Here is an 18,901-nt window from a genome sequence, read left to right as displayed (position 1 = left end):
GTCTTCAATTCAGTATGGAAATGAATGACCAATTACAGAGAAAAAATTTTCAACGTGTTAACTTTAAAGAAATGTTTAGAAAAATACACCAGTGAAGAGCTGCAGCAGATATATCTGACTTAGATGACAGCCACAGGTAAGATATTTACTGCAGAACCTAACTATATGAAAAAAATGTTGAACTGTTCCTTAAAGTATAAAATCACAGAGGCCGATTTATATTTTTGAGATTTTATTGCATACATACAGGTCCAGGATCACTGTGTTTCTCTCTAATGTTGCACATTAATGAACAGACAGCCATCACGTTAACAAACTGATGCTTCACTTTGAAACAGCAACATCTGAACATTAATTTATCTTTTAGCTAATTGTCATCGTCAGGTTTGCGTCAAATCAAATGCAGTAAATTTTTTCCCCCACAGACTTCTACCCAATTAAGACGTTTGGACAGTTTACTTCACAGACACCACTTCACAAAACAAAACGAACATTTTTCCAAAAAAATGAACACTTGTGTTATATAAATTTCAAATCTGACTGAAGAACCGGTTACAAATTTCTGTTGAGATCTACTCCCATAATGTGGCCTCTACAGGATGTTTAAGTCCTGAATTCATCCATAACACATGGCATCTTTCAATACAATTAACCTTTGACCCCAAGGGTTGTATTCAGTCACATATAAAACACTGACACATCAGTACACAGCACAGTATGTTAACTTTTTTTGTTTTCGATTAAAAGTTAAAATACATACACACTACATTCATTACTGGAACATCTTAATCCAACTTACCACAATGTGCAGACGTTACATATTTTTTTAAAAAATAAGGGAAGCTGCCCTTATAAGGCAGCTGAGTTTGTGAATAAAATACTGTAAAAAAAAAAAAAGGCAGCATCAGTTTCTCTACAACATAGACCTCTTACTCAATGAAATGTTGCAACTCAGGATGTTGGATAACTTTCGGTTGGGCTGAGCCGCTCGTCACAGTGATGCAGCAGAAATAAAGTGGAGCAGATTAAAATAAAAATGGAGTCATGTTTAAACTAAGAGCACAGAAACGAGGTCTGTGCTCTCCAGCCACAGTTTGATTATGGGAGAGTGCTGCTGTAGCCATCACAGGTACGGGGGGAACTGGTTAAGCTTTCTCTGGTAAGCAGCACTGGAACGGTGGAAAGGCTGGGGTTGAGGGTTGCTGTACTGTCCGGCTGCAGACCCACTGAGCGCCAAACCCACGTTCTTTTGCAGTAGAGCCAGGGAGGAGTAGGCGCCGCTCGGCCGGCCGCCCTGCATTTGGTCTACGGCCTGGGACACGGAGGCCAGGGCGGCTGAGGCCGGGTAGGTGTACAGGTTCGGTGTGGAGCTGAAAAGGGCGGCGTCTTGAAGGCGGTAGGAGGAGTGAGAGGAAACCGGCGGCGGGTATGTGGGCTGATGGCGTAGGGAGCCACCGTTTCCTGTGTGACTGTGGGAAGACGGCATCACGGACTGCTGCACCTGAAATTCATAACGAACTGATTTAGATGGGAAGCTGCTTCTCTCAGTAGGCCTGTCACAATACGCAATACATAAATTAAAAACAAGCTCAATAATTTCCAATTGCATGATTTATTGATTTACTTGTGTGATTTACTGTTAATTTTTTTCTTTAGCTCTTTCTACCAAGAAGTAGATGACAAATTTAATGTTTGTTACTGGTTTCTCAAGCGGTGACTATATTGTTTTTATTTTCAAAGTGCTTTTTATGATGTAAAGCACTTTGAACTGCCTTGTGGCTGAAAAGTGCTACACAAATAAACACAAATAAAGCCTTTTGACTGGTGCTTTGGTTTCAATTTTTTTAAGACAATTTTGTTTACAGCGACTTTATAATCCATTTTACTTGTTGCATCTGTTGTTTTATTTATTTGGAGTATTTAAAATGTCTTCCAGTTACGGTGTTAAAATTTCTTTCGAAATGAAAGTTTATTGCTCTTTGAGAGGTTGTGCTTGCGTTATAATTGCACATCTTGAAAATGGTCTTAAAACAAGCATGCTGCTTATCGCAATAACTTCTGGGACAATTTATCATCCACCAAAATTTGTTATTATGACAGGCCTATTTCTTAATTAGCCTAATTCAATTTTATTTAGGTGTTTTAAAGTGCAAATGGATGGCATTTTTTCCTTTTTAAGATTATGGACTATCTTGTGTTGTGGATCACATAAAATCTTCCCAAAATAATTTACTTAACATGACAAAGCTTGAGGGTTGTGCATATTTTTGTAATTGTGATGATGGTATTGTAATCGCTGGTACCTGACTGAGGTTAAGAGGTTGAGCTCTGCTGGATGCTGCGCGCTGATGCCGATCGGTGCTGGAATCTCCTGTTCGGCATGACGACTGAGCCGACGCCTTCTTGGACTTGGCGGAGGCTCCGACTGCAGGATCTGTTGGTGCAGAGCCAGAGAGGAAACTGAGAGGCTGGGCAATATGGCTTAAAAATAAAATCTTATTTATACCAGATCCGATTTAATCAATTTTTCAGGGTCAGCAAAAATATTTTCAAAATTGTCTTTCATTTCAATCATCCTTTGTGTGAGTTGTGAGATAGAGTACAGAGATGAGGTTGTTTATCTATGACAATATGGACACAATATTAGCAGAAAATGGCAGAATTTTATCTGGGAAAACATTATAAATGAGAAAAAGCTTAGTTATCAGGATCTGACGTGACTATTGCAGTTTGTGTGAAATAGACTCAGTTGTTTGCATAATCATTTCAAAGTCCTTCTACAGATAATAATTTGATGTTAGTGTTTTAAAATATTAAGTATTATCTGTAAAACTTATACCAGAATAACATTTTAGTTTTTTGTTATTTTTTGTGTTGTAAACAAAAAATGCCTTTCTATATTTTCCAAATATTACAACTTTATCCTCGTATTTCAATTAAATAAATCTAATACTTTGTCATGGAGTTGACTTAAATTCAAAATCCAAATAAACAGAAGCTGTAAAATATGCTCGTCAAAAAAAAATAGTATGTGAAAAAAGATGAGAAAAAAGAAATCCAGATTTTCCAAAAATCAAAAAATTTGATTAATTGATCAAATCTATTTGTCACCCATCCCTAAGCTGGTGCCAGCTGTAGCTAGAAGATTTAAAATAAAGGGTGTATTCTTAATAAATAACAGAAATATGAGGGTGATCTGGACCTGGGGCTGCTGCTGGCTTGGTGGTTGCGTTCTCAGCAGGCTGAGGCTTCACAGAGGGCACGACGACGGCCAGAGACTTGGAGGGCTGGGAGTTGGTCTCAGGGCTCAGAGGGCTGCTGGTGCTGGAAGAGTCGGAGTCGTGGGAGTCGTGCACCGTCACACAGCTAATCACGTTTGTTCTCTGGCTCGTTCCGGAGCTGCAAGAGTGAAGCACCATTTACAAGATTCGTATATTTTTCTCACAGGAGAATTCAAGCACTTTTCAAACATTCTGAAGCGTTTTTTGGGTCATCGTAGATAGAAAAAAAAACTAAAGTAGAAGTACACTTCTGGCAAAAAACTGAAATTTTGAAATTAATCTCAGAAATTTTCTAGAAATAAAACAAGGAAATTTCTGAGCTTGAAATTTCTGGAAAAAAAAAAACTAGGAAAAAACTCAAAGTTTTTTTGCCAGAAATGTAAGTAGATGTATGATAATACCTGGTTTCAATCGAAAATAACACTTTCCAATTCCCTGCATTTACTTTTCACATCATTTGGCTTTGGAGTCCTAAACTCAAAATAAACAAAACTGTCTCTGGATATTTGAGAGTTCATGTAAAACATGGATCTTGAAAAGCATATTTATGAAGGTTACGTCTCAAGTTCAGCTCACCAGGCAGCCATGACCTTCGTCTCGCCCTCGTCCTCCGAGTCGCTGTGGATGGTGATGATGCTGACGGCGGGACTCGGCGTGTCAGAGATGACAATGGGCTGAGACTGGTCACCGGGGAAAGAAGCGCTGTGGACGACTGTGGAAGCTGAATGCAGCCTGAAGGGGAGGATAAAGAGAATGACGCGTTGTCAACAAGAAAACTTTTCAGATACAAGGACTAAAGCTGTTCTTGTTACCCACAATGCAGTTGTTCTGTCCCTTGGACCTCTTTGGTATTTTCTTGAAAAATCAGTTGTATAGAGTATAAACATTGCCTGTCTACTTTCTAAAAAATTATGCTTTTGGACTGTGGGAGCCATAAAATCTTAAAGGATCAAAAATATTTGGAAAAAAGCACTTTAAAGCACTAAATTAATGGATAAAGCACACGTCTACCGATTTTACATAAATTGTGATTGAAAACATGAATATTTAGTTGCAAATGTGCCCCAAATTATTTATTAAAATGTAATTTTTAAAAATACTTTATTCCAAAAGGAATAAGGTGCAGTTTAGTAATTTAAGTCAAACTTCTTTATGAGACTTGTGTATGATTGCTGTGTCACGCAGCCACAACTAGGTAATAAAGAGATTGTATTGTAGCTTTTATCGTCATGACAATAGCAGCACAAAATATGGTGATAAAACTTTAAGCCCACATCATAAACCACCACTATTGGTCTCATGTAATATTCGTAAATGTTTTGGTTTTTTTATCTGTAAACAGAAAATCTTCATAACTAAGGATTGAAAACATCCATCTGTGTGTAATTAATCTATATCTACTGATCAATACTATTCTGATTTATTGGTAAGATTTGTATATATTTGTGAGTTTAAATCCAGTAAAATTCTCATTCTACTCAGACACCTGGCTCTGTTTTCTGCATGTCGGCCCTTTGACCTCTTGCCCTGCTGAGATCTGGCGTGAGCAGCCCCTGAGCTGTGGTTCTGCACGCCGGCATGACGGTTGACGCCAGAGTCCTGCTGGCTGACGCCATCGTACTGGTTACCATGACGACCCCTGGGGGGGAAAAGAAAAAAAAACATGTATAAACAACTTTTTTTATAGACAAGTTGCATATTATTGTTTAGATCTGGAAAATTTGCCACATGCGTACAACGTTGGAAGGCTAAAAGACGATTATTTCACTTTCCATTTTACTATTGCACTACCTCAGTAGAACATTAACAAAAAGAAAAGTGTAGATGTAAGTATTGCAGTTAGAAGCAAAGCACTGCATCCCCTTTTCTTTTCTATATCACGAATGCATTTAAGATTTAGCATGTTTTGTTGACAGTCATTGTCGGCGACAAGTTTTTTTGCGGGACTTTGTGCACGTGACGTCACATTGCAACGTGTCTATATGTGCTCGTACATCGCAGAGTCTTCAGCTGAACCTACCTCCACCCAGCAGCCTGTTGGCCTTCAGGCACCGGAGCGCCTACGGGCGAGTCGGGCACCACGGCCTGGCCCGGGTTGTGGATGGACATGCCAGGCATCTGCTGCCAGGTAGAAGGGATGAGGATCTGCTGCGTTCCTGCCGGCCAGCCCTGCTGTTCATTCACATAAAAAAACCAAAAAAAAAAACATTTAGTTAAACACAGAAGTTCACATCGGTTCTGAAAGGCAGGGTGACTTACCTGTGTCAGCATGCTGGGCTGGAGGTGGAGAGACTGGGAGGACTGGTTCTGAGCGACCAATGGTACCGAGCTGTCCATTCTTACTGGGTAACCAGAAGGCTTATTGGTGGTTTGGAGACCTAGGTGGAGAAAATAAGTATATCCCAGCATTTCTCACTTTCTTTTCTAAAAAGGAAATTACAAATGACCTAAAATACTTTCAAAAAGTGGATTTTCAGTCACCCTTTCTGAGTTGTACGAAGGAGTATTAGTCAAGCTACTAGAATGTTTGAGTAATTACAAGAATATAGTTATAAAAATAGCAGAATATAGAAACAAATTTTAAAAGGAGAACATCTTCAAATTGTGAAGAAAAAAGCTTCTAGAGTTCAAAAGTGCATACAGAAGTGATTCAAAAGTTAAAGAAACAAACTATGAATAAAGATATATTGTTGTTTATAAAACTAAATGTTAGGATGAATATTACAAACAATTGTACTTCAGTTTTTCAGGTGTAGAATAATTGTCAGAGGAATATAAACTGTGTTTTCACTTTTAATAAAAATAATTTGCTAAACAAATTATTTCTGAGCTAGAGCGCAATGGTGAAGAAAAATATTTTAATCTTCAAAACCCAAAAATTCTCTCACCCTGGATGGTCGGAGGGCAGACGATGAGTGTCTGCTGGAACGGTTCTGTCTGGGCGCAGAGCTGCGTGGGTCGGGTCTGCAGAGGAACGCTCTGCTGGGTCAGGCCCGGGATGTTGATGGTGGCCTGCTGGTAGAGACCCGGCTGATAGTTGAGCAGCGGGACGTTGCTGCTGAGGGACAGAGACTGTCCCCCTGTGGACGCCATCTGAAAGACACGACAGAAAAATGTTCCCAAACATCAGCTGGCACTGCACAGCAACACAGAGAAATAAATATTACTGCATAGATGGATGAGGACAAAATATATAGCGCCTTGCAAAATAATAATAATAAATATTCATCAAGTTGGCTTATGTTTAGGTAAATGGTCTTCCTGCTCAAATTAAATGTTTAAACATAATATAAATAATCCCATCAACACTGCAAGATGGTGGTGGCAGCATGATGCTATGGGGATGCTTTCCCTGTGAATGAGCAAGAGTTCTGTGGTTCTTAAAATAATTTTAAAAAACTAATGTTTTTAAATAAAGATATAATAACAATAGCTGGTTTTAGTAGATGTTCTATTTTTAAATGAAATAATTGGATTTAATTTCCACAACATAATTAAACTGCTACATATGTACTTTTCTTGTCATTAGGTTGGAAACTAATATTCAGACATACCAACATCCCATTGAAGAAAATCATATATTTCTTTATTTAAAATTATAAAAATATGAATTTAAAAAATGGTTGATTAAAATTGACAAATTTCCTATAGGAGATATTGATCAGAAACTATAACTTGTCTTTATTTAAAAGGTCATGTAACACTTCCAACTCTAGACAAGTTGTCTTTAGCTGTACTTCTAAGATTGTGGGAACAAAATGGCATTATTGTGTGAGAACATGATGCAGATTAAAAGCTCGGACATTCCCACCTGATTGTGTTGGTTAAGCTGACTGCTGAATGTGACAGTTAGGTTGGCGGCTGCGCTCGGAGTGCTGCTACTGGCAAACATGTTCTTCCCGTTTTCAAATGCGCTGCATCTGCGTTTGCATATGTCCATGTTTTGGAAACAAGACTTGACACTGGTAAATGAAAAGGAAAAATATAGTTGTAAAAATCCGCAAGCAAAACAAGTTTATAATATATCCAAATTGATATATCTCTTTACTGTGAGCTGTGGGGAAAGTGCAGCAGGTGAGTCATGGTAACAAAAGGATGGTTCAGCGTCTTCATGGGTGTGATCCTCTTGTCTGCGTCGAGAGTAAGCATCTTTTTCAGCAGGTCAATGAACTCCCGTCTGTCGGCCTTCTCCGCCAGGATGTCCGTGCCCTCCAGGCTGGTCATGTTCACCTGCAGGAAAGTCAATATTTGTAAAATATCCCACAGCAATCCTGGCAACCCGAAGCTCAATGACCACATCATATATTTACATTTATACCTGCATCATATCATCCAGGCAATTGAAAATGTATTTCCTTGCCTCCTTAGACTTGATGCCCATCTCTGCCTCATGCTCAGCAGGTGTCTGCAGGGGAAGAAGAAGAACTCCTAAATATTGTAAACAAATCTAAACTGTGCCGAAAAAACTCAGTGGAAGCACTGACTTTGAGTCTCCAGAGAGGGTAACTTGCATCGGGGCCTCGGTTGAAAAAACGGCTCGTCTTGGTTCCTGCACTCAGCAGATACTCTGCTGGGAGACCCTGAGTCTGGGAAATATACCGGATCTGGGGCGAGAGCAGTGCAAGGAAGCTTTACACACATGCAGTCTCATTTTTTACATTAAAAGCCGCTCACACTGCAAAAACACAAAGACTTACAAGGTATTTTTGGTCTAATTTCAAGTGCTAATATCTTAGTACATTAATAGTTTTAGTTGCACATTTTTTCTTTTATAACATGAGAAATAATTCTTGCAATAAGTGAATAAAAATCTGCCAGTGGAACTAAAATCAATTTTAAGAAATTATTCACTTAAAACAAGCTCATATTTCTTGCTGAAAAGTTACACGCAAGTTATTTTTTTCTTATTAATTAAGAGTTTGTGTTTTTACAATGTACTTTTAAGTTAATTTGTCAAATATTATACTATGGAGAAACAAAATGTAAAACAACTGAGGTGACAGGAAGATTTTTTAAAAATGTAGAAGATGCTTGTGTGAAAAGTTTAAATGCCCTGTGAAAATATTTGTGCCCATTGAAGTTTTTCACATTTTGTTGCATTACAACCACAAACTTTAAATGTGAAAAGTCAAGTTACAGCTATAAATTGTCAAATGTCTGAAAAGTGTGGCGTGCATTGAATTTAGGCCCCTTTACTCTGATATCCTGGGAAACAATCTGTCTTCAAAAGTCACGTAACTACTAGTAAGCAGAAATCAACAAGGTGTAATTCAATCTCAGCACAAAAACAGCTGTTTTGTTAGTAAGATTTGTTAACGAATCTTACTGAAAAACAGCATAATAATGACTAAGAAACAGTGAAGAATACGGTTAAAGTTGGATAACAGCATAAAACAATACGCTAGCATAGTCAAGGGTAGTACTATTCCATTCCTCAGGGGCATTAAATACAAATGCATGCAACAAAATGATTTTAGAAACACATTACAAGTTTTCCCCCACATCAATTAGGCTCTACTTTGTGTTTGTTTGTCATGCAAAACCACCCCAAGTACATAAAATGTGGAAAACTTTCCAGGGTGGAAATATTTCCAGGCATAGTACATTTTTACACTGTGCAACTGACCCATTCAGATCTGCAGAACAAACAGTAAAGCCCAACCCACAGGTTTAAAGGAGAATTATTATGCAAAATTCACATTTTGCATGTTATACTTCTAGTTGGGTCTCAACTCCTTCTAAAAACAGACCAATCAATTTTTTGGTGTGTTTTTTTTTGTGTCTGGAAAACAAGCCCTTTCAAAAACCTCCCAATTCTTAGGTCACAACTGACGGGCACTGCACCGTTACTTAGCAACCCAAGCTGAGCTCCAGGACATGTGGTCAGCTGGTTTTTCCACTGTATGTCATGGAAAAGACGAGTGTTTTATTGATGATTTATCATCCAGAAACCACTTGCTGCATTCTTGTTGGTTGTGTAGGAAGCTCTACTTCTGCTTTTCAAAGATACAAATTTGTACAATTATGCCTCTGTTTGCAGGGGAACTTATTTGGAATCAAAGTGACAAGAGGTCCTAAAACAGAGTCAACTTAACCTGTTCAAGGAAGCATAATAGGTCATCTTTAATACAATTCCCTCTGTCAACAAAAAAACATCTATTTTTTTCTGTTGATTACAAATTGATTTGTCCCAATCTTCCTCAGTCTGAAAGAATATGTAACCTGAATGATCTGAATGGGTCAGGATCACATGAAAACTCCTTTACAGTGCATAGCATGTGCAGGTGGTGCAGACGACCTGGTCGTACTCTGATGCACCGGGATAAAGGGGCCATCCCAGAAACAGCTCAGCAATGACGCACCCCAAAGACCACATGTCGATCGCTTCACAGAAAGGGAGACCTAGAATAATCTCTGGAGCTCTGCATATACACAATTACACCAAGTTATTCACACACAGACTGAATTAACTCAGAACTTAAAGAAACCTTTGGTGTGGATCAGATTCCTGACCTGTAATATCTGGACTGGAGGTAGGTGGAGCACACTGCTTTGGAAACATGGCTGGCAGAGCCGAAATCGATCACCTTCACCCTGTACGGCTGCCTCAGAGGGTCAACCAGCATGATGTTCTCTGGTTTAAGGTCGGCGTGGATCAGCCCCAGGCTCTTCAGCTTCATCAGTGCTGTGGCGACCTGCTGCAGGATGGGCCTAATGCACTTCAGCATCAGAGGGCTGAACTTGCTGTGCTTCAGGAAGTCGTAAAGGTTCTGCTCCAGCATCTCGAACACCAGGCACGTGTGGTTCTTGTGTTGGAAACACTCGTACGAGCGGACAAAGTTGAACTCGTCTGCGTTCTCTGTGCTCAGTCTGCTGAGGATGCTCACCTGTCGGTGGAGGAAAGATGGGGATAAGAGATTCATAGAAGGTCTTGACTACAAAATAATTACTAGGACCAGGCTGTGAGAAGTTTAGTTTAATTATGAGAATATAGTCATGTTATTAGCTTAAAAAGTCTAAAGAGAAAAAAGTTGTTTTAATAAGAAAAAGCTCATGTCAAGATCTGACAAAAGCAGCTCAGTCAGTGTGGTTCTTTCTACAAAATGAAAATTTTCTGTTTCTATTTATTATCAGTTATGAAAGTATTGTCAGATTGTTCAAATTATTTCCATAATTTCTATGTCAATGTGTAAAAGACTAAGTATTTCTATTAAGTATTATCTGTAAAACTTATACCAAAGCACAATGCGCAACAATCCTCATTTAAAATACTTGCTATATTCCATGTCGTAGTTCTCATAAAATTACTACTCCTTGCATTATTTAGATTATTTTCTATTACTTTATTCTCATAACTAAAATAAAAAAACATAGCCTGTACTTAATATAGAGTTGACCTGAATTAAAAGTCCAAATAAATAGAAGCTTTAAAAGGTGCTTGTGATGTTTTAATGCTGCCCTTAAGGCTGACATCACTCTAAACTATAGAAATCCAATGAGAGCAGTGGTGGAAAAATCTAAATTTTCCAAAAATTAAATCTTCAAAAACCAAATATTTGATCAAGCGATCTATCAACACTGCCAAATTTGAGATATTCAGCACAACAAACTCACCTCTATTTGCCCCTGTCGTGCATAAGACGGGTGGTTCTTCAGTATTTTAATGGCCACTATCTCATTGGTGCCCCGCTTCCAGCATTTTGCCACCTGCCCAAAGGTGCCCCGCCCCAGAAACTCAAGCACCTCATAGCTGTTGGACATGGAGCACAGGATCTCATGCTGGACCAACTGGTAATCGCCCTCGCTGTGGGAGTTGCTACTTTTGGTGGTGGAGGTGGAGTGAGCTATGGACTGAGCCGTGGTGGTTCCCCCTCCGCCGCCGGTGCGGTTCGATGCCACAGGCGCCGAAAGCTCCTCTAGTATCTGTACGCTGTCGCTGCTGTCCACCTCCTCACTCTTCCTCTTCAAGCTGTACTGCTTTTGGTAAAGCTCGCAGTGTTGGGAGGAGGACCCTGCATCCTTAATGTGCCGGCTGGAAGAGGTGGAAGAGGAAGAGGAGGAGGAGGAAGCAGGTCCACGAACGCTTCCTGTGCTGTCTGCAGCTCGCACCACCGTCTGCTCCCTGGAGCCAGCTGTAGGGGGATGGACCTGATTGGAGTTGTACACCAGGTCAAGGTTAGAGCCAGAAGTGGAGGGGGCAGCTGCCTGCGAAGGGCTCTGTTGATAGTAGCCGCTGTCCGCCAACCGGTTGGAGACATCCCAAGTGGGGTTCTCCACTTTGAGCCTCTTTGGGCGAGAGTAGGCACTGGAGGAAACAGAGGGGGAGGAGAACACCTGGAGCTGCGAGGACATATCTGCAGATGGGATTGAGACAAAGTGGATACTTTTGAAAAAACTCAGTTTAAATGTCAGAAAAAGGCCAGAATTATTGTATTTTTAATGAACTACAAGTACATTGAAAATACAGCTAACTACAAGATAGCTAGTGGCACCGGGGCTTAGGAGTTTGCCTAGAGTTTGTATATTTTTCACACAGTAAAATTCAAGTACTTGCAGCATTTTATCAAATGTTTTCAGCAGCACACTTTGGAGAAAAAACCAATACAAATGAACTAAAGGAGACAGTTTCGATTCACTATTATATGACATCATTTATTATCGTTAATATCTTGTTATATTATTTTACCTAGTAGGGACAAGGAAAAGCAAAAATATTACAAAATTTTAAGTTTTAAGTATTATACTAGTTTTATGCTAATGCTAGCATAATACTTACTGTTCACTATTGAAAGCAAACAATCTTATGTTAGCATTTTAGAATTTAAGTGAATGAGAGAAGGAACTGCTTATAGCATATAGTTTCCAATTATTATTGTTAGTGTAATAAATACTATTAAATGGAGTTATAATTCCTATTAGTAGCACTTTAGCTATTGATAGCATTGTAGTAGCCAAAGCTAACTTTAGCATAGCCCTGAACAGCCCTGAGTTTTGTATCCAATATGGCTGCCAGTCATGTCCACAGAATGTAGCACGGATTGCAGACATAAACTATTTATCTGGACTTCTGATGGTTTCTTTCTCATGCACATAGTAGTACTGTAAATATCAGTTGGAAAGAATAATATTGTTGTTGCCAATAGCAGGAAGCAAGAAAACAAATACCAAACCCCACTGTTACCTGACTTGCAAGAAGAAATCTCTAAACCTGAGTGAGTTCTAACAATTAAACAATGTATAAAGGACAATAATCTGCTGGTTACATAGCAGATATTGTTAGTTACTGTTAAATAACATAATGATATGCAATTAAAATCACATCAACTAATACTAGCATCGGAATCTTTAAAATTGCATATGATGCCCATTATTGAGAGCTAAAATGCTGACATACACATATTAGTCTAAATAATTTAGACTTTCAGCATTGCAGACAGTGTTAGGTACTATTATCTAATATGCTTACATTGTAAAGTTAACATTTCAAACTTATTTTCATATTACATTAAACTTTGAATACCTCTAGTGCCATACTGAACAATATATAAAGTGTTTTGTCACCCAAGTTCAATCAAATCTAGAGGTGTAGTAGTATTTGTAATAGAAACAAATGACTGTTGTAGATTTTGCAAATGTCTGCACAGAATACCTGTTGAAATATTACTGCTGAAATCTTTTGAGGTGATGTGGTTGATGAAAAGATCTGAGCTGAGGCCCACGGAGTTAAAATTAGAAATACGTCCTTCTAAAATACTATATATTATCGGTTTACTACCTTTTGGTTTTCTAAGGTGTTGAACATAATGTTTCTTCAATTAAATGTATACAATGACCAAATTGTCTCACTTCCCCCCATCTTTCAATTGGTGTTTATGTAAATCATTCCTCTCCTAACAGCAAGATCAGGTTATGGTGACTTTTTTCTGTTAATAGTTGTGAACTAACCAGAAAAAAACTTTGATTTACTACTGCAGATTTAATTTCCACGTTCTGGTTAACTGGTTAACGTATGTTGTTACTGTGTGTTTGTGTTTGTACACATAAAATGAAGTAGCCCACAGTATCCCTTTTAGACTTTATCATGCAGGGAATCTCCAGTTTTTTTATATTGGCATGCTAACTTCCTGAGTGTATGTTTTAATAAGCTATAAGCCATTTATGTCAAAAGACACAAGAGTCATGCTCTGCAACCCTCTGCATTTTTGCCTCAGTAACCCACAAGAGACAAACCAAAAATAGTAAAATACTTATGTTATTGCTATTCAACAGTAATGCACACAAATAAATATATTATATAAAAAATGTTGCTATGCTCAAAGCAAATGTAAAAGATACTTACAAAGAAAAGAGATGCACACCAAAACATTGTGTCAAGTTCAACCAATATCACATGAACCTACACAAATTTCCGCCTCCAGCGTCTACTGAACCAGAATAAAATAAAGCACCAACAGTGGATGACATTACCTGGGTTTGTTGAACGAGCACACCGTCGCCAATCTGACATCTAAGGCCTCAACATCTTTCAGCCGGAGTCTGCGCCGCTGTAGCGAATCAGCTGAGCCCTGCGCAGCGAGCAAAGCAGCGACTAGCTAAGCTAATAACAGCCGGCTACGAGTCATACCTGACCCGAGTCCACAGGCGCATCGTGCATCCAGCGAGCAAAACCTCCACGGTGACAGTGAAGATGTCACATATTTTTACGATAAGCAGCGGAGCCTGGACCGAGCACCATCTTCACAAATCGTCGGCCTGCTTCCTGTCTTGCGGACGAAACCAACTGCAAGTCGCACTGGAAGTAACCAAAGATTGTCTATTTCAGCCATATCAGTCACTTCTTAGCGCTCGAACTTCATTGCAAAGTGAAGGGAGTAAAACTGCCAAAGATCGTCTATTGGAGCCATACATCTTCCTCGTCTCTTCTTCAGTCAAATCAAACATACAGTCTAATATTGTTCGCGTATGATTCTCGTAATTTTATTTATTTTTTCTTAGTTTGGCCTATCCGTCGTAATCATTCAGGCGAAAGTGTTGTAATCTTCACAAGGATTTGTCCAACTCATTATTTCAAACAAAAATTCAACATTTTGCTTGAATTAATAATTTCTGAAATATGGAAATTCAAATATTTTTTGTATGTCATTATTAGCCTATTTTTCTGGAGACTTGGAAAATAATCAAACCAAATTCTACCTCTTTTAAGACTTTTTAGGAATGTAACGTAAACGCTTGGCACCTCTTTTTGTTCCAGTTTATTAAACAATTTATTAATTAATTTAAATATAAGAAATTATTACAGAATTGATACATTTTAAGTTTCATTTGAATTATCTAATTGATTTAACAAATGTAACAAAGTTTGTTTTGTTTTATTTATTTATTTTGAGATTGTTTTTATGGCATCTACTGGCCTTATTATGCAATAAAGCAGCAGGAAATAAGAGAGAGAGCGAAGTATACATGCATACTGAATTTTGGGTTTCTTTTCAAAATGTGTAACCCTTAATCATCAAAATAATTAGTGAAACTAAACAACATCAGTTTCACTTTCTGAAACGAGTGACAAAAAATAACCTTCTACTTTTTTGAACCGCGCACATAGCCTTTCACACTGTGGACTTCGGATTTACCAGAAATAATCATGTAAAGTTTAAACCATCTGACACCATTAATTTGTTCTTGAAGTTCATTATTAATGTATTTCCATCTTGACATTGACACACAGACACACAACAGGTTCAGGTGGTTATTGTTTAATGACATCTGTAAAATGTTCTTGAAACCCATCCATCCATTTTCTGTACACCCTTGTCCATAGTGGGGTTGGGACCGGTGCTGGAGCCTATCTCCAGCGAACGTTTCGGGCGAGAGGCGGGGTGTTCTTGAAACAATACTTCAAAATCTGTTGAATCTGTGTTGTAGGAATGACCAATATGACCACTGAGGGGCGCTGCTGTTCACCAAATAAGAAAAACGCACAAGAATGTAAAAGAAAAGCTTTTATTTGCACTCGTCTCTCATTCAAGATATATTAACATTTTATTTTGCTTCTCCAGCATGCTTACAGGACAAAAAAGACCTCATCTCATAGTGGTAAAGCAAGTTACATTCAAACCAAAATTTTACAAGGACTAGACCAGCGTAGTCGATGCAAAACAGAAGATATTTCTCATAAAAATAGACGGCACATTAAATAACACTGCAAGAATATGATGATGATGATGATGATGATGATGATGATGATGATGATGATGATGGGTAATGTAACACTTCCTAGCTGTATTTGAAAGTTTAAGTATGAAATGTAATGCATGCATGTAGAAAAATAAGGTAATAATGAGATTCCTTCAATGATCCAGACAGAATAAATTGGTAAATACCGTATATACTACAGAAAAAACAAGTAATTATCTAACCTTTTGAAGGAATAATAATGTTTTTATAGTTATATTGAAAAGGAGAAGACCAGCAAATCCTCAAAAAAAAAAACATTGTCCTACCAAAATAAAGTCTTTTCTGAGACATAATCTATCTACCTTAAGCACATTTTTAAGGCGGGACAGGAAGTGGCACCCTATGATGAATGATGAATAGCTTCAGATTCTTCCTCCAGGTCACTTGTTATTGAATCTCAAGTATGAAGGGGAGGCAGCCTTCCTCTCCAGATATTCAGAGGACTACCTGAAGGAGTGTCGGAAGTGCAAACTCCTACGCTTCAGCTTCTCCGGGTTGTGGGAGGCCATATGGGAAAACTCCCTGAAGATGTCAATGTATGTTGTGTCTCCTAGTAGGATACAAACAACAAAGAAACATCAATGAAAAATCATCTCATGAGACCAGGATCTTTCTATTTTTTATCTTTGAATGGCCACAAAATAAAATACAACAGGAAAATGAAGAGAAAACACAGAAAAGAAGGCTTTGAGGCACCCTGAAGCTTCCCCTCATTCAGCTTCCCAAATACCTGGCATTCATGCCTCTCGTTGCTACAGTAACCATTGAATATATATACACATACAACAAAAGCAGCCGTGTCTGTGTCTGGAAAAGCTTCCAGGAGTTGCAATGTGAAAGGGAAACAAACTTTAAATTTTTATCAAGTTTCAAACTTGGTGCTCAGAAGGAACGTATTTGCGATTTTACTATTACTACTTATTTACCGCTCCCTATTTTTAGCACACATTATCCGTTTCTTTTAAATTTTCCCTCATTTTGGATGCTTGACCTCAGCTACTCAAGGCTTCACTCTTCCACCCACTTCTTTGTTATTTTTAGTCAAACTTTTATCTTAAACTCCAAAAAAAATATCAGGTGTTTGATTTAACTTTATTCATAGTTTTATAATTAATGCTTTTTCCATACTAAGTTATTGTTTTAGGTTCCCGTTTGGATTGAAGAAAGTATATTAAAAGCTACAAGCTTGTAATAAAAAGTTTATATGATGTTTGCCTATATTACAGTTTATTACAGGATTGCTGTAACTAAGTATGCTGGTTTTGAAACACTTTTTGTAAAATGGTGCAATATAAAGAACTTGAATTAAGTTGAAATGACACAGAGTCAGTATTATTCTACCTTGGAACTTTTTCATATTTTCCTACAAGACATTCACAAACTTCAAACTATTTTATTAGAACTTTCTTGTGATTGAGAAAAAGAGCGGAGCACTTTTGTAAAATGGCAGGAAGCTGTGACATGGTTTTCAACTTATATTTACGAATGAAATCTGAAAAGTGTGGCATACAGTTGTTCCTTGATCTGATGTCTCTAAATAAAATCCAGTGCCACTAATCATTGTGTTAAGGCATCATATCGTGGGTCTGATTTTTCCTGCAGAAACAGGGACGCTGATGCTTTATGATGATCTGTCACATAAATCACAATAAAATACATGTTTGTAGTTTTAATTAAGATGGCAATATGTGGAAAACTACAAGGAAAATTAATACTTTATCAAAACTTTCTTGTGGAGGCTTTGACAGATAGGTTTTATGTTAATTGTGCATAGTCACTATGTCATGCACTTGAAGATAGTTGTTCAACTTTTAGCAAAGAAATAGTAATAAGGTTAGCCACAACACAAAGAGGTTAGTGTTTAGACACACATTGTTTATTTCCAGTATCATTTCAAAGGAAACAGAAGGAATACATATATAGTGTTAATAAGCACAAGTACAGAATATTTAGAGAAACATTTCTTGCACTATTCAAATAAGTTTTACAGATAACAGACAGAAAGTTAAAAAAATCTATAAGGAAGTTAGAAATCGAGATGCCAAAAGAAGGATGTGTTAATAGGATTTAGTATTCACTACAGTCACTGTACACACACCACAATGTATACAACACATAATCGTTCATTGGCTTAATGGAAATGACTGTTAGTCACAACATTTTTCACTTGAAAACTATGAATTTTGTTGTGAGATACTGCCGACAAATTAGAAAAAGGCTGCATGAAAAAGTGCTTCTGGTCTATCAATAACGAGAAAGAAGAGAAAATGAGTGGGCTGCTCCTCTCGTCACCACAAACGCCTGCAAAAATATTTAGTGGTGGTAAATACAAACTAGCGACTGTGCAAAAAAATATGGATGTGGTTTACAAAAATATATATTCCCCATCTTGAACAGAAAGTAATAAGAAATGTCAGTCGAATAAAAGGAAGATCTTTCCTCAATTTTTCACAGTTTTGAACTTTACTTTTGACAGCTAGCAAACTATGTAAACCAAAACTGAGAGACTAGCTATGGGAGCTTTGCAGATCTAGGTTGACTCTTTTCATAAGAAAATGGCATTTTTCTAATGTGCACTAAAAAAAAAAAAAAGTGAAGCTCACCGGAAAACATAAATTGCCTTTAAAGCTAAAAGGTGAAAATCAGCAGACTTGTGAGCTTTGTATGCAACATAAACATATTAGCATTAGCCTGATTATTCTAACTACCTTTAAGATTGGTTAACAGATTTGCTGTTGTAACAGTTCAGTTTATGAAAAATACAATTTGAAAACTAGAAATCAGTTTATGTTAGTGTAATTATTTATTAATTTCCGTTAGCATGAAATCTTTAAAATTTGTGTGTTTTTTGGCTAAATTAGAGCTGGAGCATCCAAAAGCAACATCACTACTGTTAATTGTGCAGCACAAAGCTCTTTTCTTTTGGTTTTTCTATACATTAGATGGCCACAATAAAGTTCATATATAATAAACAATTTTGAGATGATTGGCCACATATTTCATTTGATGAAACTCTTTATATTTTTAATTTCTCCAATGGTAAGAAGCTGTAACTGGAAAACTAGAAACCTAGCTAACTATTAGCAAGATTCCGACTGGTAAACTATTTAACTTTAAACAAAATGGCAAACATTATATGATCATTGTACAATGCGACGGTCTAAGGGCAGGATATTATCTCTAAAGATGATGAAACAACTTTAGTGTTCGTTTTTGATGTGAAACTTAGAGACAATTGGTAATCCAATATAAAGCAACAATGCAGTGTTGAAACAGTTCCATCTTAAAGTTCCAGTGATCTGTTTTATAATAACAAAACCAAAACATGCATTTCAGTTTCCATATGTGCAAATTTTGCACCTCAGTTATGATTGTACCAATGTGTC

The 18,901-nt window shown here is 37.6% G+C and overlaps 2 protein-coding genes across 3 annotated transcripts in view; both read right to left on the bottom strand.

The window, feature by feature from the left end:
* Nucleotides 1–215: 215 nt before the first annotated feature.
* Nucleotides 216–14,095, bottom strand: LOC102236059 (homeodomain-interacting protein kinase 1-like). Of its 2 annotated transcripts, none has more exons than XM_023336178.1 (16): nucleotides 13,749–14,095; nucleotides 10,896–11,635; nucleotides 9,795–10,168; nucleotides 9,580–9,703; nucleotides 7,766–7,885; nucleotides 7,600–7,686; nucleotides 7,330–7,511; nucleotides 7,093–7,243; nucleotides 6,170–6,374; nucleotides 5,541–5,659; nucleotides 5,302–5,450; nucleotides 4,768–4,920; nucleotides 3,858–4,013; nucleotides 3,203–3,399; nucleotides 2,304–2,434; nucleotides 216–1,501 (listed from the first exon to the last, which is right to left on the bottom strand). In XM_023336178.1, exons 1-16 carry the CDS (start codon nucleotides 13,786–13,788, stop codon nucleotides 1,124–1,126), a joined length of 3,306 nt encoding a protein of 1,101 aa, XP_023191946.1. In that variant the 5' UTR covers nucleotides 13,789–14,095; the 3' UTR covers nucleotides 216–1,123. The 2 variants fall into 2 exon arrangements, with proteins under 2 accessions (XP_023191946.1, XP_014324206.2); XM_014468720.2 differs by having other exon boundaries at nucleotides 5,302–5,453; nucleotides 13,749–14,094.
* Nucleotides 14,096–15,267: 1,172 nt separating this feature from the next.
* The window catches only part of acap3 (ArfGAP with coiled-coil, ankyrin repeat and PH domains 3), a 62,890-nt gene continuing 59,256 nt past the window's right edge, over nucleotides 15,268–18,901 (bottom strand). The window contains exon 25 of the mRNA XM_005798926.3: nucleotides 15,268–16,065. Within this exon, the coding sequence (XP_005798983.1) occupies nucleotides 15,959–16,065 (107 nt within the window). The 3' untranslated portion in view covers nucleotides 15,268–15,958. The remainder of the gene's footprint in view (nucleotides 16,066–18,901) is intronic.

This window comes from Xiphophorus maculatus, chromosome 1 (assembly GCF_002775205.1).
Source record: "Xiphophorus maculatus strain JP 163 A chromosome 1, X_maculatus-5.0-male, whole genome shotgun sequence".
Classification (NCBI taxonomy): Eukaryota; Metazoa; Chordata; class Actinopteri; order Cyprinodontiformes; family Poeciliidae; genus Xiphophorus; species Xiphophorus maculatus.
The sequence above is the reverse complement of the archived record's forward strand: the minus strand, read 5'-3'. Positions and strand labels throughout refer to the sequence as shown.